The 23,782-nt window shown below is 37.6% G+C and overlaps 1 protein-coding gene across 3 annotated transcripts in view; it reads right to left on the bottom strand.

Annotated features, from left to right (window-relative positions):
- Positions 1–23,782, bottom strand: part of DENND5A (DENN domain containing 5A) — a 72,249-nt gene that overhangs the window by 10,508 nt on the left and 37,959 nt on the right. The window contains exons 6-17 of one of the 3 annotated variants that reach the window (XM_068398369.1): positions 21,693–22,010; positions 19,285–19,500; positions 18,139–18,373; positions 17,530–17,680; positions 16,784–16,877; positions 13,520–13,651; positions 11,735–11,887; positions 8,493–8,577; positions 6,943–7,027; positions 5,809–5,937; positions 2,277–2,398; positions 171–316 (exon numbers count right to left, since the gene is read on the bottom strand). In XM_068398369.1, the coding sequence (XP_068254470.1) occupies positions 171–316; positions 2,277–2,398; positions 5,809–5,937; positions 6,943–7,027; positions 8,493–8,577; positions 11,735–11,887; positions 13,520–13,651; positions 16,784–16,877; positions 17,530–17,680; positions 18,139–18,373; positions 19,285–19,500; positions 21,693–22,010 (1,866 nt within the window). Of the gene's footprint in view, positions 1–170; positions 317–2,276; positions 2,399–5,572; positions 5,717–5,808; positions 5,938–6,942; positions 7,028–8,492; positions 8,578–11,734; positions 11,888–13,519; positions 13,652–16,783; positions 16,878–17,529; positions 17,681–18,138; positions 18,374–19,284; positions 19,501–21,692; positions 22,011–23,782 lie in introns of those variants that run through there. The other 2 variants (XM_068398372.1, XM_068398370.1) reach the window with 2 other exon arrangements.

The raw sequence follows: 23,782 nt of genomic DNA, 5'->3' as shown, positions 1-23,782 counted from the left end.
CATGTTATTAAATATAGATTAAATTTGCTATGTAGAGGCACAGGAAGTATTTGCGACTAACCACATAGACTAAAGCTATGAAAAGTATGGCAAGATGGTACAGCAAGGGGAGAATTTAAAACTGAACAAACAGAACATCCAAAGCATTTTTTGTATCAAGCAATACAAACCTCAAAAGTCATTTCTAATATATTCCTGGGAATCTGCAGGACTCCTGTTTCACCCAGTTCTCCTGAGATACAGATCCAAGGATTGGCTGTAAACATTGAGCCACCAAGTTTCTTGCTAGGAACAATCAATATATGGTATGGTATCACTGCAAACACAAGAAGAAATAACACTTCAAAAATGAAGGAGGATAATTATGTAACCTCTTTAATGAAGAGAGGGGGAAAAGATAAGTCATAAAATAATACTGCAGTACCATGAAATGTTAAAACAACAGCAGAGCTGCTATTCAATCATGCTAACACTGGCTCACTAGGCACTGACAATCGGGAAGTGTACACATAGCAGTCATTAAGAAGTAGAACTGATAGCAAAGCACTGTCAAATGAAAAAAGAAATATAGATGGAATAATGCTTTCACATGGCTATAATAATTTTTCATTTACCAGCCTCAAAATACGTCATGAAGACAGTTACTTGTCCCCAGCTTAGAGATCAGGAAGTAAAGACAGAATATTGATGTATCTAGGACTACATTGTAGCTCAGCATACAACTCAACGCTCAACTCCTAACTGCTTGCTTTTGTGTGTGCATGTATGCGCACTACACAGCTAACACCAATTCCCACTCAACTCCTAACCAAAGCCTTTGTTCGCAGGGCTTGCTTACAGCAGCATGTGGCTGAACAAATTCAGTGAAAATACATTATAACGCTACAAGTTTCTCTGTACCATGTTGCTCTTAGCTATGCTCTTACAGTTAACTGTAAGACTTATTGATTTTAAAAAGAACAAACAACTTTTTTCCCCTCTAACTGGCACCACACACTTGCTCAAATGCATTCTGGTCCCCTGGTTTACCAGTGACTAATTCAACATAGTATCACCTGAATTTCAGCCCCTTCTCTGACTCAAGAGGCATGTGCTTCTGAGGAAATGCATGTGCTCTTCAATTGCGTAGCATCTCATGCACAGCCTCCTATTAACCAAACTTTTATAACAAAATACAATCATCTAAATGGTCATTGTGTTTCTTGGCAATCTGCCCTTCTTTTATAGTGCATAAATGGATTACAGTTAGGGCTTTTCAGCTGAGGCTTTTAATACATTTCTCCTTCAATGCCTCCTCAGCTGTCAGTGCCCTCAAGAAAGCACTTGGTGGTTGGATTTTCTTAAAAGCTTGATGCTCACAGCATTTAAGAATGAATTAAAATGTTTCCCTATTTATTTTCCATGCTGATAGTCTTAAAGTAAGTGACAATTTAACTGCATCCAGCAGACCAGATTTTAGCATTGTCCAGAACTTGCCCACAAGACCAAAACTATTTTGCTTAGACATTCGTTTGCTTTGTCTTTCATACACATAAATACAGATCATAATGTACCATCAAGGGTAGCTCCTACTATGGGGCCAAAGGGGTCCTTTCACATGCCCCCATGCCCAATTTTATAAGCCTTGCTAAAGTCTTTCCTTATTCTGCTTTAACTAGTGAGGTCCTGTGGCAGCAGGCACACAAATGCATGAGAACTCTAACACATTTAAGCACCAGCAACAACAAGTTTCTCTAGGGTATCTTTTTTAAAAAACAATAAAAGAAAGAAAAAAAAAAAAAAGAGTACTTCAATGTGTTGCAGAGTTCTGATGCAGCCCTCAATGGGCATTTCATTGTTATCCCAAAATCAGAGACAGGCATGCAGCAAAGTAGGCTGAGCATGAAAAGGGGAAAGTTTTTTTTTGTTTTCTTTTTAATTCCTAGCATGTATTAAGTTAATATTCTTACCTTGATAATGAAAAATCCATATCGTTCTTGTTTAGTATGATGCAAACAAGCCTACCACAAAATTTTCTGTTGAAAACTCTCCCCCAACTAAAAGGATTAAAGCTACGTATTTTACCAAGTTAGAAACAAAAGCCTTTAGTGACACAGACAGACCCACTACTGCCCACGAGAAAAGATCACAGAAATAGCAATACAGCATACAGAGATGGATACCAGGAAGAAAACAGAACAATTACATTAAGGCACATTGCTCAGAGCTGTTTAGAGTTTTGGACAAGGACCCAACCAGATCTGGAAATCAGAGTTCCAGGGAAAGCAAATACTTACAGATTGTTGTGAAAACATTGGTAAAGCAAAAGTAGTCAACAGCATTGAATGACAGGAGATGATATAAGAATTGTTCTTTCTCATCATCACAGCGGAGGAATGCATAACGCTTGTAGAGTTTTCTGACAAAGCAAAACAAATAATCCGTCATAGTAACAAGATACTTCCCGTGAAATGTTTTCTATTGTGCATATTTATGAGGTAAACTATGAAGAATGTGCAAGCAACTACAAATGACAAGTGATACTGGTAAAGTCAACAGTATTTAATGTGCCAAGACATGTCAACGCTCTGCAAGTCTGAAGTCTCCCAAGTGCATCAGTCCAATACTTCACACTATTTTCCACTCCTCAAAAGCAAGGTTTGGGGTGGTCTAAGGATCTTATCCCACCCAAAAACATCTCAAAAGATGGAAAAAGGACTTTTGTACTTTCTTGGAAAAAATTCTCTGACTTCTTTTGGCCATGTAAAATGACAGAACTGAAGTAAAGAGAGTCCTTGTAAGTTAATTCTGAGCAGATGGTGCCATGGGAGAGTTCTCCAGCACATAAGACAGTTAGAAGGCTGTTTTCAAAGGACACTAGGGCAAACACTGGGGTTATCTGCTTGAATTAGGTTATAGGTAATAACACATGGCCTACAACAACCCACTAGGGAATAGCTTCAGCGTTGACAGTACACAGATCCTGACATAACCAAAATCAAAAGCATGCAAAGGTGGCCTAAAGTCCTACTGTTCCCTTTTACTGGGTTGCAAACTCCTTGCTAGGACTGTAACACCACACAGAACTGCAATTTCTTTTAAGTGGAAATATCAAAAGATGTGGCTCAGTAGACTTGCCACTAGTGGAGACATTAATGCCTATGCAGAAGAATGCACTGTAAACAGAAACAACCGTATATACTTAATGAAATTACTCAAACACATTGAAGAATTTAACACTGCAAGACTTGCAACTGAGAAACCTTGAAAAGAATTTACAACCTCAACCTTTTCAAGTGCAAATTTTGACTGGAAAATACTCTTGCTTACTTGTACGTGGCAATTACCACTATTGTTGTTAATCATGCAACCAATAAGTAATACCAGTGTTGGTGAATAATCATAAAAGAGCATGCCAAGGTGCATCAAATCCAACTGACGCTACAGGAACATTCAAAACATCATGAATCCATGAATTAGGTGTTAGAAATGCTGACACAGCCATGGATCAGTTCTTCCTGCCAGGAGGACATCCTGAAAATTCCCCTCAATTTCAGATATCCATTAAAAAAAAGTCAGCAAGTGACTCTCAAGCCAGAAATTTGCAAAACAAATCAATGATGATTAACATACACATATATTCCCACTTACATAACAAACGTAACATTAGAGATTGACAGGAAATGGTCAATGGAAATAAAGATACTGAGCCTTAAATCAACATAACCTTCCCGTAGCCACAAGAGTAGCAAACCCACAAAGGTCTCACGGGTGACTGTGTCCATGTTTCATTTGAACAATCTGAACCACATGTTTAGACAGCCTGTCCGCAAGGGTATGTGCTGTCCTGCCTTTTCAACGTGTGCAAGATTCCTCAGTTTACTTGTGCACATAAAGGTCTCAGGGTAGTGAACCTATGCGATTTCCTTCTGCTCCCTAACTCTAGTCCCTTTGCAGACTAGAAAGAAACCAAACATGTTTCAGTTTTCTTATATTTTTTAGCAAATACCAAATGAAGACAATGGGTTAATTAAAATATCTAACAGTTGCTTCAAAAAAGAACATCACACAATCCTGTTAATTGTAAAATGGCAGAAGCTGCACAATTACTTTTAGTACCTCACTGTACTTGGCACTGCTTCCTCTAAAAACAACAAATTGAGTACACTTTTAATCCATGCTGCCTGGAACACCTTTCTTTAAGTAGGATATCTAAATACGCAGCACAAAGCACACAAGATTAAAAAGAATTGATGTCATTCCTGTGCAAGTTGCTCCTTTGGTTGTCACTTTCATTTTAAACATATCTTTGCTGCTGTCTCGCTCTGTTCTACAGAATCAAAATGTCTGATAGACAAAGAGTGCATTGGCCAGTGTTAAGAGAGTTCGGGTTTTTTCTTCTTTTGGGGGGGGATGTGGAGTGTGGTGCTGTGTGGAAAGTCCTCTCACAGCACTTATTCTGCATGGGACAAGCACTGCTAAATTTAACCTGATCTGGACTGTCGACTTCACTGGAGAGGCCTAACCTTAATTTAGAGATACGCGTACATTTATTAGCTGTCCTCACTCTGTCCTTCAGCTCTTCCTTGCTCCAAGTAAATACACCACCAAGTAAATAAGTCCGTGTGCTGAGCATTTCTCCTTTTGCCCTTCAAGATGCGTACTTATAAGAAGCACTAGCACAGAGTACTTTTGACAGAGTTGAAGCCAGCAGTATTTGGAACTCTCTTCCAGGTTCAAGTCTTCAGTTTTCCCTCACATCCCCCTCCCCCCCATACGTCACATAACTTCTCCCATTTTCTTCCTATAGTACAATTACTCTTAAAATAGTATTTTGGGTCTCAATGGTTGGGTCTTTTCATAATTTTTTATGACTTCATATACAAGGAATTGAAAGTCACATATCTGAAATGTTTAGGAGAAGTAATAAAAACAAAAAATGGATCAGAATAGCAGATATTTTACTATCATGAAAGCAATTCACCTTATGTTCTTAAGCAGGCTATAAATGCAAAACCTTTACTGTGTAGGAGAGGACAACCTGAGACACTGTCGGTTTGATCTAGAGATGTGGACAGTCATGCTCTGAAAAATTTAGATGGAAGATTTCAAAAGATTACCAGATCTCATCTTGAGCTTACTGCCCCAAAATGAGATTGAAGAACCGATCATCACAGCCTTCCTAGTTACCTTCAAGGTACTGCACATACACCATTCATCTGCTCTATTAAACCCCACCAGAAGCTGATTTTATCTACGCTGTTTTACATGGCACTGAAAGGAGTTACAAGAATGTCTCAGATTTGGAGACAGAAGTGAGAAGCTAAGGAACAGTCACTTTGAGTCACACTAACAAGAACCACAGAAGCACATCTGGATGTGCCTTTACACTCTTCATATCACGACAGAACTGCAACCAGGACCTAAGCTGCACTTTGCCACGCATTGCAAAAACACACAAACAATCCAAGGAAAACAAAATATCCCACAGTTACAGAGGGTGGCCAAGATAAAAAGTTTGACTCAGCAAAGTAGTGCCATTTGGATTTATGACCTATTTCATTTAATTCCCAGTAATTTTTGAAGATTTCACCTCAAAGTCGCAGACAGTCTACGCGGACAGAACTGATTCTGTATCTGAAGAACCCCAGCATTGAATCATAATTTCCAAATAGCTCATACACAGGTACAGAGACACACTTGGAAGGTGAGTTTGTTCTACTCCTTTTGCACACTGCTAAACAAAGAATAGGCACTTCTGGGTTTTTGAAGTCAAACAATTAAACAGGTTTAATTTTTAAAAGCTTTGCCCAAGATAAACCATCTTACTTCGTGAGTTCATGATCTGAAAGCAGCTGTTTTAGATGTCTAGAAAGCAACTTCTTTTCCATAGAGAGACGAACCCAGGCTCTGGCCTTGCCAACATCTGTTTTGATCTCACTAATGTTCTGGATATGCCTGAAAAGAAAAAAAAAAAAAAAAAAAGAAAAAAAAAAAAGACACTGCCCAGTATTTTCAAAGTGTGACAGTTCTTTTGAACCAAGCTAGGCTGAAGAAGGAATTTCACCAAGAATGCAAAATATCAGGCGAACTACTGGAAAAGAGGCATGATCACCTTAATATTCAGCGATATCTAAATTCCTTGCATATCCAGCTGAAAAAGAATAAGAGCCTGAAAAAGAAATATCTGCAATGCAGTGCCCTATTTACAAAATCCTAAATCAGGCCCATTGCCTCACATGTTTTAAGAATCATTCTGGACCTTATCACTGCAATATTTATGGCTGAGTGCTTTGGAAAATTAAATACTGTCTTTGCATGCTCAGTAGTAGCTTTTCTTGCATACAAGAAAAATGATATATTTTGAAAGGACAAGCACATCCCTTGAAAATCCTCAATTCATTCCTCCCCACTGAAAAAATCAGATGTTGGTAAGGAAAAACGAGGAAAGAAAAATCCTTCCAAAATTAATTTAGAAGTCCTGTGTATTGTTTTTTGATGTACTAAAAACAGGGCATTGAGCAGAAGTTATAGTTGTATTCACACTACAGCACTCAATGTTAGATAAACCCATTCTTTAGATCAAACAAGTTCTGTAAACCGCTTTCTTCACTGAGATGCAAGAATGAGCTCAGAGATACGCAACCAACTTGGCAATGACTGGGAAAATACATATGCTCTGTGGAAATAAAACAATATAGAATACTTAGAAGAAGATGAAAACTGTGTCAATATAAGCTAGTTGCTGTGACAATGTAAAACCTCCTCAGTATGAAACATGTTTTTGTAAAGGTCAATCAAAAGGTTGCACTATATACTCTACAACAGTTCAGCAGTTTCCTTCCCCACATCCCCCTCCTTCTGTATGAAATACAGACTTTTCTGTATAGTACAAATTATACACAGAAACAAGTATGCAAATCTCACGGGCTTTCTGTGTTGGTTTTAATAGCTTAAACTCACCTCATATCCTGGATGAGAGAGATTCTAAGAGGTGACATGGCTGGACTAGTATCAGACTTTCTCCTTTCTGAATCAAGAAGTATTCCTAGATTCAGAAGAACAGAATTTCTTGTTAGTAGAAATTCACCTAAAGATTTTTAAATCAATATGAAAAAGAACGTGAATTAACACCAACTTGCACTCTTGCATTACTGGTGACACTGCTTTCTGGAGAAATCGTATTTCTGAAGAAGTCGTATTTCCACTTCAAATGACATTAAAATCTAATACACTACACAGATAGTTATGCAGATCAGCACACACTGAGCATTAACACATTAATGAGTTTAGATTCAGCTGAAATTGGTATGACATCAAATGGCTTAAGACATATACTAATCATGTATTATTTTCTAAAGGCTACCCTATTTTCTTTCTACATAGTAAAACTGACTGGCACTGTTGACACCAGAAAACAGCGTTCAACATGTTTTACTCAGTACACCATACAACATATGCTTAACTGATCTATCACTTTGCACACTCCTGTTAACACCACTACTTTTCAAAATAGCACATTTGGGGTATTTTAAGCAATGTTATTACTCTTACCTTTCAAATTCCACTCTAGAATCAAGCTGTATATTAAATACAGTCCCTGCCCTCATTCCCAAGTTAGAATGCTTAAAACTTATTGTAAGTTCAGCCTGATATGCAAAAACACTACAGACCAAGTGACATTCAGGAGACCTTAATACTTTCCAATTCTTTGTTTTTGATTGCTTACAGGACCTTGTGCATGTTATTAATGCTCAGCTCTTTGCCTACAGCAACTTTAGGAAAGAAAAAAAAAAAAAGGCACCCACTGCCTCCCCCAAACCCATTGTTCTCTCCAAAGTTATAGCCTCTGCCCCCATCTGACACAAGTACTGTTTAAAAATTACATTAATAACCTCAGAAACAGATTTTCAATGGATCTTATGTGCAATATTACTTTTACCACAACACTTGATATAACAAAAAATAAGATGTTTTTTCAGTGTTTTTTTGTATTTTTTTAAATGTCTCTTTCTTTTAAACAATAAGCCTACTGTTCAGTCGTTTTTCAAGAGAGAATGTAAAACTTCAGGATGTACAGCACAATTTTACATGCTTATACTTGTTTTCCACCCCCATTCATAACACAATATGCTTTGCCAGTCATGCACTGACTGTGTCATATGGAGGATGGTATATTGGAGCAGATCCATTTTAAAGCCTTTGAAATATCAGCTATTTCTGGTATCTGACTACTGCAGATAGTAGTCAGATACTAGACTACTGTATCTGACTAGGGTAGTCAGATACCAGATCCAAACAAGTGGGCTCAATCCAAACAAGTTCATTTTTCACAAAATCTATTGAGACAATACACCAGGTCCATATTAATTCTATAGCGGACAGGATAATTGATTCAGTTATACTGAGTGAAGGATATTTCCCAGGAAGAAACCTCTGCGTGGTGCAAATCTGCAGGCAGCTCTTACTCATAGTTTTTTTTATTATCTTCTTCCAGCAGAAGCCAATCTTACCTGAGGTACTGAAGCTGCCTGACGTAGTTTTTCTCTGTCGGTTTTCTAGGTAATGTAACAGATGAGACCACAAAGCAGACTTTCCCTAAAATTTAAAAAAAAAAAAATAGTTAAAGAAATCACTATCAGCTGAATTAAAAAAAAAAGTTTAAATCATCACTGAAAGTATCAGCCCTAACAAAAACTTGCTTTAAATATGTTTCTCCCTATAAAGTCATTGGTAACAACCAAAAATGAGACACAAGTTGGAGCTGCTTGGGAGCTGTAAAGAGGTTGAGAAAGAAAAGCAAGAGTCAAACTGCTGGGATCTAATGATTCTATTAACAGGGAAAAGTCAATTGAACTTTATTTTTCATCGTTCATTAACATGATAAGAAAACATTTAAAGGCTTGTAAAACACTATGTGAGACTAGAGTTCTAAGTCTGAGGCCATAACTTGTACTACATGTCTTTCCCTCACTGCCTCTCTAGAAGTGAAATGACGAGAGATACAGAGCCAGCCTGAGTACACCATCTCATACCCAGACCAAGTCTGGTGCATCTGTTCCTTTCAGGGTAATTCAGGGCTACAGATGCATGCTGCCCATTTTCAGAGCCTCAAAAGATACCCCTCAATTTCATCAGGCAAAGGACTTGGATAATCACAAACACAGTAAGAAAAGACAACCTAAAACACAAGCAGGACAATGAAAGCTTATCAGCAAGAATACTCCAGTTCTACACATTATTATAAAACCAACTTAAAATTTGGGATGTAGTATTTCGGCCAAGATAAATCAGTCAAACGATGTTAAAAGGTGAACCTTGCTCATTATGTTGCTTGCTTAAACCTCTGGTGGCTTAAAAAAACGTGAGGAAATCTTTCACTGGCAAACTAAAAAGATTCTGGAATTCATCCTAAAATATTCTGCATGATAAATGAAAAGCTTGCAAAGCCACAGAAAGGCAGCAGTAATTGAACAGGGGCTCTCCAGCACATTAATTGGAATTACTTACAGAGGAAATTATTTAGTATTACTTATCATCTTCCTAAATTATTATATTAACTGGAAATCTCAGTAAAGATTTAGCAATTCTGCATTTCAGAAAAGCAGTCATATTATAAAGCCATATTTTTATTTACAACTTTGTGCAGAAAGAAACCATGACTGTAAAGCAACAGTTGTCAATTCAGCACTATCAATGTCATCTAAAATCACGTAAGTGACTTCCTGGAGGTGCAGTAATTATGGTTCAACTCTGAAATATTTTTTCAAAAAGCTATCTTTAAAAATCTCTAAACACTTCAAACCTATAGTTCACTACAGTTGACATAAAGAACTAACGGCCATGAGGGATTATTCCAGAAGCGGCATGCCTCCAGATGATAAAGCCTAGAGTGTCTGTTACATCTGTGTTGAGAGAAATCTATTAAAAATATGCATTCAGTGGTGAAGATATAAAAAATCCAGAGAAGTTCAATGCCTCATGTGTGTACCTGACAGATCCAACATGGAAAGCCAAAATTGCATCTTATCAAAACATAAAAAGAAAGTATGGAAAATATCAACTAGGGAGCAGTTACATCCCAAATGACATTTCTCTAAATAAACACACACATGCACACACAGTTCAGTATTCAGCAAGTAGCTGCCATGGCAAGGAGAACTGCAACAGATCACAAAGCAGCAAACAAAGGATCCTACAGCAAATAGATGCCAACAATCATGATGCATATAAGAACTCATGCAGTGTATATCTGCCCACTTCTTTACCATCATGTTACTCTCCTTTAACTTCACCAAACAGCAATGATGATGCAAGCTGTATCTCTAAAGGAAGACAGCGGGACAGAGAACTGGCAAGGGAATAACCAAGGCCTTCTGAAAGTTCAGAGTACTTCAGTCATTACACCCTATGTTCGACAACTCTCCTGCACTGCTCTGGGCAAAGGAAGGTGTGGATTCACTTTACAGGTGGAAGAATCAGTACGTAGCTAAAGTAGGACTATCAGGGTTCATCAGCAGAGAAAAGGTAAAAGCAGGGATTGGTGGAAGGAAAGCCATCGTCATTACTATGGTCAATTGAGAAAGAAGAGTCTTCCTTGGCTCATTATTGAAAAATAAAATAAAATCGACGTATAAAACAGTATGCTTTTGCATATTTAATAAAGGCCAGGGCACATAGAGAATTGGCAGTACTTTTTTTTTTTTTTAAACTGTGGATCATAATATGAGATGCACTGCACTTCCTCCATCAGGCCTCTATTATATTCCATGGCTCTATTTAATCCACCATTCAGCACTGTTTGCCAACATCTGCAATCAATCCAAAGCATTAACCTTATGTAGGGTTGGCCGTCTGGTGGTCTGAAAGGCCCAAATCTGAGTTGAAGCAGAGTATACTGATGCTCTGTCTTCTAAGACGAAAGCAGTACAGCTTCTATCCTAAGTGATATACAAGAGGGAAGGGAGAGAATCACATGATAAATCTTCACATAGAGAATTGCTATGTAGTTTGAAGGAGAGCAGATTTAAACACTGGCGTTTGGGTGCTAGGAACAGAGATACTGAATTACAGTTGTCTGGATTATGTACATCTATTCTGCACATTCTTTTAAAAAAAAGTCCTTGTACAAAGGAGAAGGAAAGGATAAAGGCCTTCCAAACTCCATCTAGTCCCACAAGTGACTCCAAGCAGAAGAGCACGACAAACAATTATTAATTTCATACTAAAAACACCTCTAACTAGCGATCTTGTAAATGTCACTTAACTATCCCAACATCATTCAGGAAGAAACAAAATAGCAAGGGTTTTACTCTTAAAAACTAAATTGTCCTTCATGAAAACAAATTCCCCATACCGTATCCCATTGACAGCACCTTTAGCATATGTTACCTTATAGCCTATGCAACCTCAATAACAAAAGTATTAAGAACACATAAATAGTTTTATTTACCATCCTATTAAAAACCCATCAAAACCCACAAACCAAACCAAACAAAAACCCCTGGTTAAATGGAAAGTCTTCCAAGAAGTCATCTGTGGAACACATCTACATGTGCACTTGCACATACCCCAGAGCAAAAAGTGGAGATGGACAAGGGGGCAGTAACTGACATAAAAAAGGCTGGAGGGGACACAAGTATTTTAACACATCTATATACACACAAAATGTATCCTCTGAAGGCGGAGAGAGGAGGAGCATAACACGACTTCAGGAAAGTGCGCTCTGCAACATGCAGGAATACTTGTTCCTCACCTGTTTGACTTGCAGACCGTGGCTCCATATCCTTTCTAAGAGGTCACACAGACTGGCTATCAGGGTGTTCTCTTCTACACCTGTGATATTTACTTCACCATGACCTAGCTCCACAGCTTCTCGACCCATTTTTTCAACCAACATCCTCTTGGTCTCAAAAAGGACAAGGCAAAAGAAAGTTAATTCTTTCTGCAGGAACTTCCAAGATCACTTACAGCTTCTAAATAACCAACAAGGAAGCACACAATAGCAAAGATATTTTATAGCAAAGATACCCAGAATAACTGGATGTATGCAGTATTTCTGAAGCTAGTGCAAGGCCATTTCTTTTATCCCTGTTTTTCAAGCCATGGCAGCACCAGTGTTGATCACCTTACAGCCTCCTCTGTCTTTCTAACAAAGGGCTTACAACCAGGCACATAAGGCTCCACAGAGTAACCCCCAACAAAAGGAACAGCAGGCCACATATTGACAAGCTAGAGGGGTAGCAGCAAGGCTCTGCAAGGCAGGCTTGGGTATTTCTAAAGCCTGGTGAGTGCTGGACTGGGATCAGTGTGCTATGTCCACCTCCTCCCAGGAGAGGTGAACATGCACAAGTGCTTCCATGTAACAGGAGAATACAACATTCCTGTGAGACCCTGTTCTGTCAGAAGGGTATTTGCCTTTATACCAAACCCTTTCTGGAGTCCATCTCTTGAGTTTCCCCAATGAGCCACGTTCTCCTAAATCATGCACAATTTCATACTGGTCAACAAAGCTCTCACCAACTCTTAAAGTACAGTCTCCCATTCACAACATATTCATAGCTACCTGGAGGGAAAAATTACTAGGGAATCAGTTCTGCTCAACTCTTACATATTTCTTCATCTTTGTTGCTATTCTAGAGTAGCTCTCAAATGAGTAATACTCCCTTAGGCACCTATGCACAGTCTTAGTGGAGACGAAAAACTCTAAGTTAGTTTCTGGCTTCTTCTCCTCACCTCCCCTGGTAATTTTTCCTCTGCGAAAGGCAGGCTCACTACATTCCCTAGAGTTGCATTCCCACAGTGAAAGAGTCAAGTCTACCTTCAAGGATTTTCACTGTCATATGCCTCTATTAAGTGAAGGGGATTACTTGGACATTTTCATACATACAGACAACTAAAGTGAAATCAGAAGTAGATGCATGTATTAAACATGGTTTTACAAAAAGTTGTACACAATTGCTATATTACCTTCACTGACTTAAGGCAAGAATGTGTCTGATAATTATTCTCTTTCATGTGTTAGTATAAACATTAATTCAGATGAATATATTGTCAAATATATACTGGTGAAGCATGTCTACAAACTAATGCCAAATTTCTTCTTTAAGTGCTTGAAAACTTACATTTCCAAAGTTTGTTAACACACTTCCTTTAGTTATGAGAAAAGCTCCTGCATTTTCACCACAACCTCCTCTTTTTGGAATATTCACTCATGTTGAAATAGTATACTCTCATTAGTGATAACTGAAATAAGCTATGATAGACATGGACAGCGAGATAATAAAGACCCATCAGAATATTCGATCTCTTTCTATCATTTTACATTGTCTATCATAAATCTGCTTGATAAATTTTCCACTCCTTGCAGAATTTCTAAATACATTATCTCTTCATGAATTTCTTACTACCATGCAAAAATCTTTTTACAGATAAAGCAGAAACAGATGGCAGAAGATGGGGGTTCAAACATATTGGCCAAGAAATGGTCCATAAAGGATGGATATGAGGTGCAAGAGAACAGAAATATTCTCTGTATTACCTTATTTCGGCATTCCTTCAACAAGCCTTCTACAAACTTCCAGTTTGTTTGTGCAATTACTGATGGAGAGAGGTTAGACAGTTTGGGCTGCCGAATAGTGCTGCCCAGATTCCTGGCTTCTTGGATGTACTTCTGTATTGGGGTAGAAAATTGACACATACAGATAAAAGTGCAAGTGAGACTACTTTGCCAAGAGAAAAGGATAAACTTATCTTTATAACCCACTCCTGTGCAATGAGGAGGAAAGGATCAGATCTCCTTTCAGAAAAGGCCCCCTTTCATATCCAGCATTACATTGGGCCGAGACACTTAAGGTACTCTTTCATTGGAGGTCAAATCCCCATTTACGTTGTCTATCAAGTATTAGAACACACATTGCTGAATAACAAAAACACAATACAAACTGTCAAGGATATTTAGATGCCTAGAGATTCAATCACTCCCTCACCACTACAAATTGTCTCGTTATTTTTTCATACAAAATGAAAGTTTGTAATAATTACCCAGACTAAGACTATTCAAATGGCAGACTGGTCTACATGGGGACTGCAAGAAAACTTTGCCTGGAGCTTGACGACATCCAAGATCTGCGCTATTCCCTGCATTCCTGCAGATCTCCTGTTTCTTACCCACCCTCCCAGTCTTTCAGGAATCAGCTGCAAAATGCTACTACCAGCTCTCAGCTATGAACCATCTGCGTTTCTGAGCAAAATAATCTCCTGAACTCACTATACTTGAAAGAGCTTTTCTGCTCCCTTTACTGCCATCAAGGAGTTGCTATTGTTTTCACCTCAGAGACAAGAATGATTTGACAAATGTTTTGAAAGATGGGTGATGACAGCATGGTTGGGGCACAGCTAACTGAGAGTAAGTGATAAAGTCCTGTACAGGCACTGACAGAATACTCATGATTAGTACATTTTTCAGATTAATAGGTAACTTCTCTAGCTTACACTGACATAATGAACAACTGAAAATTCAGTGAATAGACAGATTTATCAAACATGATATGATCTTTGCAAAGATGGAAAACCACACCTTCTCCATCATCCTTGCACTAAAGAGCTATGATATATACATTTAATTATGCATCTTTATCCAGAACTATGATTACAATCATATTGTGCATTGGACATACCAGATAACGCTCTGACACAGATTTTATAGAGGGCATGAAGGGCCAATCATGCTGGTCCCAGTCTAAACATAACTGCAACTGAAGCTCTGACATGGAAAAGTCCAGGTGCTGGCAGGACAAGTTGGTAGCAAAAAGCCAAGCAGACCATGTAAAGCAAAAGTGGTAAGCACATATGAAGTAATAAAAGCAAGCATGCAAAACAGAAAAGAGTGAAGACATAACACAATGCAGAACTCCCAAGCATTCAACATAAAAACAAATTAATAAGTAATGAAGCTGAAAGGAAAAAGAAAAGATGGTGTTCAGTCATTGCATTGGTGTAAACTCTGCCCTCCACTGGGTACAAATATTTGCAAGTTAAAATCTACTAAGTCTCAATTCCACTGATTTTTGATGGCTGCCCCAAAGCTTCAATTTGTCTAAAACTCACAACACTGCACTTTGAAACCACTGCCTCCTGCTCAGCCTGATCCCCAGTGTTCATCTCGGAAGGGCTCCCTCCCCATTCTTTCAGACTTAATAGGAAAGTCTCAGGTTCAACTGGGAGAGGGGGTCAATGTCCAATCAGTATTATTTAATTAACAAGGTACAGCATAAAACCCTAAAACATCAGCACAGATTAACCTGGCAGTTGGTACCCTCACCTGAGCATGTATTTGTAATTTTTATTCCTCAGAAATTATTTGCCTTGTGTGACAGAATAACTCCTATAGGATAATCAACATGTGAAGAGTCAGCTAAAAACGAAACAAAAAAAAGCCATCCAGAGACTAGAGGTAGATTTTTGCCTTTGTAATTACCTAACTGAAATCTCAGAAGTTTACATGTGTTAAACATTATAACTGTTAAAAGCAATAACGAGGTTACAAATCAACTATTCTTCACTTCTGTTACTTCTAAGTAAAAAGTACTTTAGAGTTACCTGAGCATATGGAACATGTCAAAGCCAGAAACTACTCATAGCTTTTTTTTATTATGCAGACATTCTTCTATTAGATAGATGACAGACACTATACTTCAACAAAATTTTAACAAACCAATGAGAAAATTCTGGAAGTGAGTACACTGGAAAGGCAATTAAAACTCATTACTACCATAAAAGAATGAACTGGACAAAGATATTTGATTTTGACAACACTATCCTAACAGACACAAGAATACTTCAAAATTCCAAATGAAGCTTTTCTAAAGATACTTAACAAGGCAAGAGAATATTGTCTTCAGTGAAGAACATACATTTAAATAAAAGTAAAGCTTTGAGGTTACTAAACAGAAAAATGAATTCTGATCTTTTAAACAAGATTATTCTTGGAACTACCCGTAAATCAACACCCGGTGTAACAGTTTACAGTCTCTATCATATGAATCAGAAACCATACTGTAATTAGTTCACATCACCCAGATCTTTCAAAATTCCTTCACCACAAAGAATAACTGTCAGCTGCAGAAGCACTGGTGAGAGAAGTTATCAGCAGAAGGTAGGTAAATCAGCATCAGATTGCGCTGTGTAAAAACAGGCAGACAGAAACCTGACAGTATGGGTGAGGTTCACATTCCCACCTTAGCATGAGTTTGTGTGTCTAGTTGCCACCTTAAGACTTCTTTTAGAGTCTACAGAAGAAAAATAGGCAACTCCAAAAGGTAATGCTTCTGATTTTAGGATAAAATTAATCACTGTCTGGAAGTGATTATCTTTCCTCCATCAAATACACAAAAGCAGCATAGGGTGACTAAGTTAACTAGAGACAGGAAATACACAACTAAAAACTGTTAAGATTAATTCCTCCCTTCCCCCCCAGCCCTCCTTTTTTTTTTTAAAAAAAAAAAAAAACAAACAACTTTAAAGCATGTGATGACATTTTCAGGGAACTCTCCTATACATGGGACGAAATAATTTTGTCCTGAGAGGGGGGTAAAAATGGCATAACTTTTAGAATAAGCAGACTAAGTATTTTTGGTCTGCTAAGGACCAGGAACTTCATTTGTATTAAATACAAAGAAGGGAGAGCAGAGATGGACTGCAAGTAACTGTCTAGAAATTTCATAAAAGTTACAGAGCATTATCCAGGCAATTAGAGGGGGGGGGCGGGGAATAAATCAGATCTCTACAGTTGAACAGTTTTCACCTCTCTCTGATCATTATCAAGACGCAGGTGCTCTGTATGTTGCTTCTGTCTGTCCTTACGCCTCCACTGTGCGGGAGCATTTCTCTTTGTCCACCTACAGACAAAGGAACATTATTAAGCTAATGTCAAGAGTTAGGTGAAAGGAGCAGCAATGGGAGAAATAAGAAGTTTCTATCTTATTGTATATTGAACATGTCAACATCAATTACATCAGACAAAGTGCAGCTGCAAATACACACAAAGAATCTCTGTAGAAGAATACACCACTGGGCAACAAAAGTATTTCAGAAAATTAGATCCATACACTTGTTTCATATTTTTCCAGTCTTTTATGATATCCAGTTACAATTTACACCTTTCTCCTCTTCCTTCAAAGTTTTTGTAAGAAGATACCTAAAATATTTGCTAGCTCTTAACTGAGATCCAATAAGGAGATCTGCTTTTATATCAACCATAATTATGAGTAACTCAAAGTACAACAACTATAACCTCAAACATAATAGGACTGTTAAGTCAATTTGCTTCTGGAAGCCCAGATTTAACAAACAGGAAAAAAATGCCATCATAAAAAAAAAAAAAAACCCAAGAGACATAACAAAAAACCCCACCACACACAACCCATCCACATAATCCGATTTGTTCTCACTTCAAAAAAAAGATACTGAATTTGCTTTCTAGTATCTCTGCTTTAGTACCATTTAATAGATCTTGCCAAGATCCAGTACCTGTTGTCCTAGCTTACTCACTTGTTGCTTGCTGGTCCAGTGGATAAAACATCAGACTGAAGCTTGGGAAAAAATCCAAGCTCATATTTCCCTTGTCCAATTTTCATGTCCAGCAAGTGTGGGTGGACTGCAGTGTGATCTATTTTTGCCAGCCTTAATTCAATAGATTTCTCTGAAATAGTAAGAAAGTTTATTTTTTTAAAGGTGTCTTAATCAGACATGTATCTATAATCACACATCCTCAACTAAAAGCAGAACTCAAATTTAAGAGAGGAGATGGAAGTTTCTCACTGACCCCAAAAGGTACACTAGTACAAGAGTTTACTAAATATTAAAGAACTGACACCAAAAGGAGAAAAATCTTTACCATCTTAAGCTCAAAAATTTTTCACACAAAGCATGCAGGAAAACAGCTGAGTTCAATTAAACTTTACATTAATTTCATCTCACATCTCAGCTTCCTATGTAACATTTACTTCTCCACTTAAGCTTTACATGTCAGCTTTTTTGGTCTATTTTTTTTTTGAGGTTTCAATGCATGAATCGTTACTTTAACATAATGTCTACAGCAAACAGTACCGACCAGTCGTATTTTCTTAAGTGGTCAAGAAAGTGGTTTATTACTCTTACCAGCCTCATCAATGGTTGTGCACTTTTGATACATAGATGTGCGCAGAGTTGGTGTCCTAACATTTAGCAGCCTAATTTTATCCACTCTAGAATCAAATACTCTCAAAACAGGGTCTTTATCATCTTCATCATGGCACATAATCTTATTGTCAATAAAAGATGCAAACATTTGGGTCTCCAGGAATCTCGAGAGGAAAGGCAAGTAAGGTTCAGGCTGGTCCGACAAGAAAGATGCCTAACAGACAAGAAGAGATAAGAGTGTTTGGGAGTCTGCAGAGATACCTCCACCAAAAGCACTCACTTTTCTAATCAAGGATGTATTAGAGTGCTTTGGTGCCACTTAAAGCCTAGTTTTATTACACACACCAATTCTGTCTCTGAAACAGGCAATCTATATGAAATCTTCAGTTTCATGACAATCAGCTACTATATAGCACAATAATTATTAAACTGTGATTTTAACATTTCCTTAATTTTCTAAAAATTTCAACAGAATCCCAGCAAACCACAACAGTACCACAGGTGTGGATATTATGTACTTCTGGCTGGGCTCAAAGCTTATGAAGCTGATGAGAATCTTTTCATATGATTTGATGGGAATCAGATTAGCATTTAAGTAGGCAGTGGTGCAACATAATCTTCACCCACGCAAACTATCCTGCTGACAAATATCTGATCTCCAGGAAAGATGACAGCAGTAAAATCGGAAGAACTGGGTCTTGTGTTTCCCTAGAAAAGAGCTAGAGATACATTTCGTACACATGTATGTAAGTGTTGAGAGGGATCATGGCTTTATCTATTAACATATTCATCAAGTCCTCTGGTTTAAAAAAAAACCCATATTTTTCACTAGTAATATTTAATCTTAATGTAAAGGTTAGCCATAAAGTAAGGCTTTCTAAGCTATTTTTCTACAGCAAGCTGTATTTTTCTACAGTATCCTTAAAAGAGAATCTTTATCTCTCTAAGTGTATGTATGTATATATTTTTCCATATAACACACAAGATGTGATTTTTTGGGGGAACACTGAAATTTAAGGAAGAAATTACAGTTTTGACAGTACTGCATTATGGCCCAACAACAAAGTCTTAGGTTTGAATACTGTTTTACTTTTCACATTGACATGTCTTCTTATTACAACTTACTTTATCAAAGTTTTGCATCTGTTCCCTGTTTGTAAACCAAGACTCCTTGTCCTGACTGGGTTGAATGACAAATACTTCATAATCTGCAAACATTTGCGTGAAACGGTTGGCAAAAACTTCACGGATTTGAATGTTCAGCTGGTAAATCTTGAATTCTTCTTCATCACACTGAATTTTAACATCCTTTTTGCTACTGGTCTCCTCTTGCACCTCCAACTGAGAAAGTAAAGGAACACAAAAAAAAATTGTATTGTTGCTTTGTCAGGTATTCTAGGTATACAAGATCTTAATCTGCCATTCAGCTGCTCCTCCTCAAGTCAACATTCCAATAAAAAAAAATTACTTACAGTTTGAAACACTGTAATAAAATAGCAACACCAAAAAAACTAGAAAGAAACCTTTGTCTATAAAAGTTCTAATTTCAATAATAAACCATAACCTACTTTAGTATTGGTTGCACGGGGTACACATTAGATTAAAAAAGGGTAGCTAACAACTATATACATGCCCAGGTATGCCATACACTTAATTTACTTTCTTTTACCCTTTAATCACCTGCATAGCTTTTTAGGGGTTTTTACTACCCCTGTGTATTAGGCAAATACATATTTCCATCTGGTGTAATACAATTCCAGGTTTAGTACTGTTACAGTTCAATACCTACCAGCTTTCAAATGAAGACAGAAATGCACAGTAAATAGAAGCTGTGCATGTCTAGTAGCCAATTCCCGTTAACCTACGTCCTTAGCAGCATAATGCACAATTCATCACTACACAGCCCAGAGTAATCTTTAATGAAATTAAATGCATTTTCAGTTAACACGCGGGCTAAGATTTATTAAAACAGCAATATGAGATTCAGATATTCAATTCATATTAGTTTTCGTAGGAATTTAGTATCTAGAAAAACAAAATCAAAGCCACAAGCATTCATGCACTATTTTGAATACACATTTGCTACCCCTGCCCTTGTCAATTAGTGTAAGAGGCACCGCCACATGTAATTAGACATAATATCTAGAGCTTACAACATTTGCACAACAATGCAGGTGCTGCATCTGTCCCACGCTTCTTAAAGCACCTTGGTTATAGCAGTCCAAGGCCAGCCATAAATAGCATCCTACAGCCACGCTCTCTGCTAGAGAGAGCTCTGCTATTCCGCCATTTCTTCTAACTGCATCCCATCAGTAGCACTAGGCATCTGTACATTCTCCATTTATTAGGTATTTGGTATTAAGGAGGGGTTTTTAATTATTTAAGTATTTGAGAAAATTTTGACAGTTATAGCCTATACAATCTTATCATCACAAAAAAGGCTAGCAAAATAGGACTAACTACTATGGAGGAGAGCACAGAGTAGATAAGGCCTAAATGTGCAAAAACTTAAAAGAAATTTTAAAAGACCTCTACTTTTACCATCACTTCCCAATCCATTCAGCAGAAGAACAAAAGCTTCTTACCAATTTTCCCCTGAACAAGAAGAAAACAATGCAAAAGAAAAACCTGAGAAGAGGAACACAGCTGATTTGAGCATCTAATCCTGTCTAGTAACTAAATGCTGCTTCTTGTAACCCCCCTGCAGCACCCTCCCCACAAAGTGGCTCTCCTCCCCACCCTATTGTAGGTCACACAATTTCTGTCTCTGTTTGGCCCCACCTGTAGCCCAAGTTACAGTCACACAGATAGGAATCAGACTCAGCAATTAAGAACTGGTCAAGATAATTTAACCATGCAAGAAATATAACCTTTGCTGAGAAAATCTTCATTCCATTCCACAAAGGTTCAAAAAACCCACAGTGGTCTTTCAGGTAATATCTTTTCTGCAAAAAGGGCAACAACTTTTTTTTCCCAATTCTGATCACTCAAAAACAATCTAACCAGGGTCACCACAAGGTGTGCACATTCACTTGCTGGGAATCAGACACTAATGCACTTCACATCAACCAGAAAAGAGCATCACAGTATCACTATGGCAAGCATATTATATACAAACAAAATTATACATATTCTATACACAATGAGGAAGAAGGATACCTATAGAAACCAAAACTGGATTCCAACTTCAGGATTATCTGGATGTCAGTTTTAGCCATGTAAATCATAAGAAAGTGGTGTAAATTTAGAATAAATCTTAAAACCAAGAATAAACAAGGCAAGGTGTATTTTTAAACACATCATTTTGGCAAAGAAGCACTTGGAGGATAGCCCAAGGTTTCCCTAGACGTTGTGGGGTTAAATCCCACTTCCCCTCTCCCCCAAAGCTTGCCCTTGTCTCTACAGATGTTCACAAGGTTTGTGAACATATAAACTTAAAGTTCTTTCTGAAGACAGAGAGAGTCCTCAGACCATGACTTCAGACCACCTGCTACTGCAGGTTGAGAGAGAAAGCAGATAATTTTATATCTTACCTTTTCTAGACTCACACCTGTTCTTTTAACAAGTGCTTGGAGTCTTGCAATAGTCTCATTTTCTTTTAGCAGCTCATAGGAATTCAAAGGTGATCCTGCTATGTTCCCATTTCTTTTATCAGAAACCAGGTCACATGCTCTGAGGCTCTTCATCTTGGAGGCACTTTCACTGCAGTGAAGGTTTCCCTCAGGTGGAATTCCAAAAGCCATTAGTATCTCTGAAATTTCCTGAATGAACTCAAGTTTATTTGGGAACTGGGGTAAGTCTTCTGGCAGCTCGATGAAATGGTTGTCTACATCCACAAAGCACAGGTTAGCCTGGGATTTAATTTAGAACAGGATACCATTACAATATCGCTAAGCACATGGGTCACGTTTTATTCATCTTTGGGTTTTGTGCTTATTAAAAGATTCAAATACATTTGCACTTGTTTGGTTATTTTGTAAAACAGACCTGCCCCGACCATAACTGAACTGCTTGGTTGGCTTTGAAGAAAGCAGCACAAGGCCTACATTTCCAGGTCTTTCAAGGAGGTAACTAAAGAAGACTCTAAAGTTGTTTACTAGGTACAAAAGAGATTGTAGCATATATTAGGTACAGATGTGTGAATTTTTTCATACACATACAGTTAGATTTTAACTACAGGATATTTGCAACACTATTCTATACACGTGCAGGTGACTGCCTGTTGCTCAGATTATCAGTCCGCTCCTCTAAGAGATTGGGTGAATTCCAGTCTAAAAGGTGTACTGATATTGCAGAAGCTGCAATAAAGTTATCTTCTCTTTTTTGTAAGCAACTTGAGAACTAAGGCAACTCCTTGAACAAGTTTAGAAGTTTGTTTCCAAGGGGAAAAATGAATTGAACTAATGTCAATTCTATTTTCCTGTTCCAATCTCATTTACCATCAAAAAAGACCAAGAAAAAGAAAGAAAAACCACCTATGCGGCTTCCAGAGCAACATCAAAAGAAGCTACACATCTTTCAAGGATTTATCTCATGCTATATTTGGTGAGGGGGGGTTTCCGTTTTTGGCTTCTGCATTGCAAAATGTGTAACAAATGGTTTCCTAACATTAAATAATTGCATACTTCACAGCAAGAACCCATTCATGTATGAAATCTGCTTGAAAAGTTAAGTACGCAGAAGAAATGTTGCTTTTCTGTAGAAGCATTTCCCTTCATCCAGATTATGGGGTGCTTTCAACCTAGCTTCATCACATTATTCTAAGAGGCACACCTGAACTCAGGTTTCACTACAGATTTGCAGGAAAAATACATATCAAGTCATGAGAGCTAACAGATCTCCAGTTATTTCTTACGATTCAGTAAGTGCAGAGGATGGAAGCACTCTCACAATTTAATAGGAAAGAAAGAATTGGAAGAGATTAACCTCATACTGAATGAATGATGGATGATCCCAGAAATCAGAGCAATGTACACAAGCAGTAAAGCATCAGTAAGCACAAAGTAGTTCTGGTAGGATTTTGCTGTGGGACTGATAACATGTAGACTAGGATAAGCTGTGCCTGATGAGACCCCTTCATTTAAATAAACTGGTGTGAAAACATACATTTAATACTTGTGACAGATTTAGTTCTTTTGGCATTTCTACAGGACAGAGTTAGGATGCCAATTCGCCTTAAAACACAAATATCTGTTGTGTTTGATTTCTTGAACTTCAACATTAAAATTTAAAAAAAACATTGTAATTCTTAAAGCAGAACTCCACCGGACACATTACAATAGATTTGCACAGAACTTTGCATGAAAATAATTTATGCTCTGCTACAATATTACCCAGAGCTACAAAGGTAAGTAGAAGAATTCCAGTTCTCCATTTCCTGATGTTTTAGCATTTTAATACTGGTATTTATTTCTTATGCTCAAAGGAATGCATATAAAACAGTTTAGTAGCTCTTGTATAGATCCTTTACTGTAAATTAAATCACAAATTGAATTAGGTGTTGGAAAAGAATCCAAGGTCAATAAATAGAACTAAGACCTTGATTTTGAAACAGCTTCTGGTGCACCCTAGAAAAAGTTTTTATTTTTTTAAATAGGGCAGGTGTCATTGCATAGATTTCCCC

This window comes from Nyctibius grandis, chromosome 4 (assembly GCF_013368605.1).
Source record: "Nyctibius grandis isolate bNycGra1 chromosome 4, bNycGra1.pri, whole genome shotgun sequence".
NCBI lineage: Eukaryota > Metazoa > Chordata > Aves > Nyctibiiformes > Nyctibiidae > Nyctibius > Nyctibius grandis.
The sequence above is the reverse complement of the archived record's forward strand: the minus strand, read 5'-3'. Positions and strand labels throughout refer to the sequence as shown.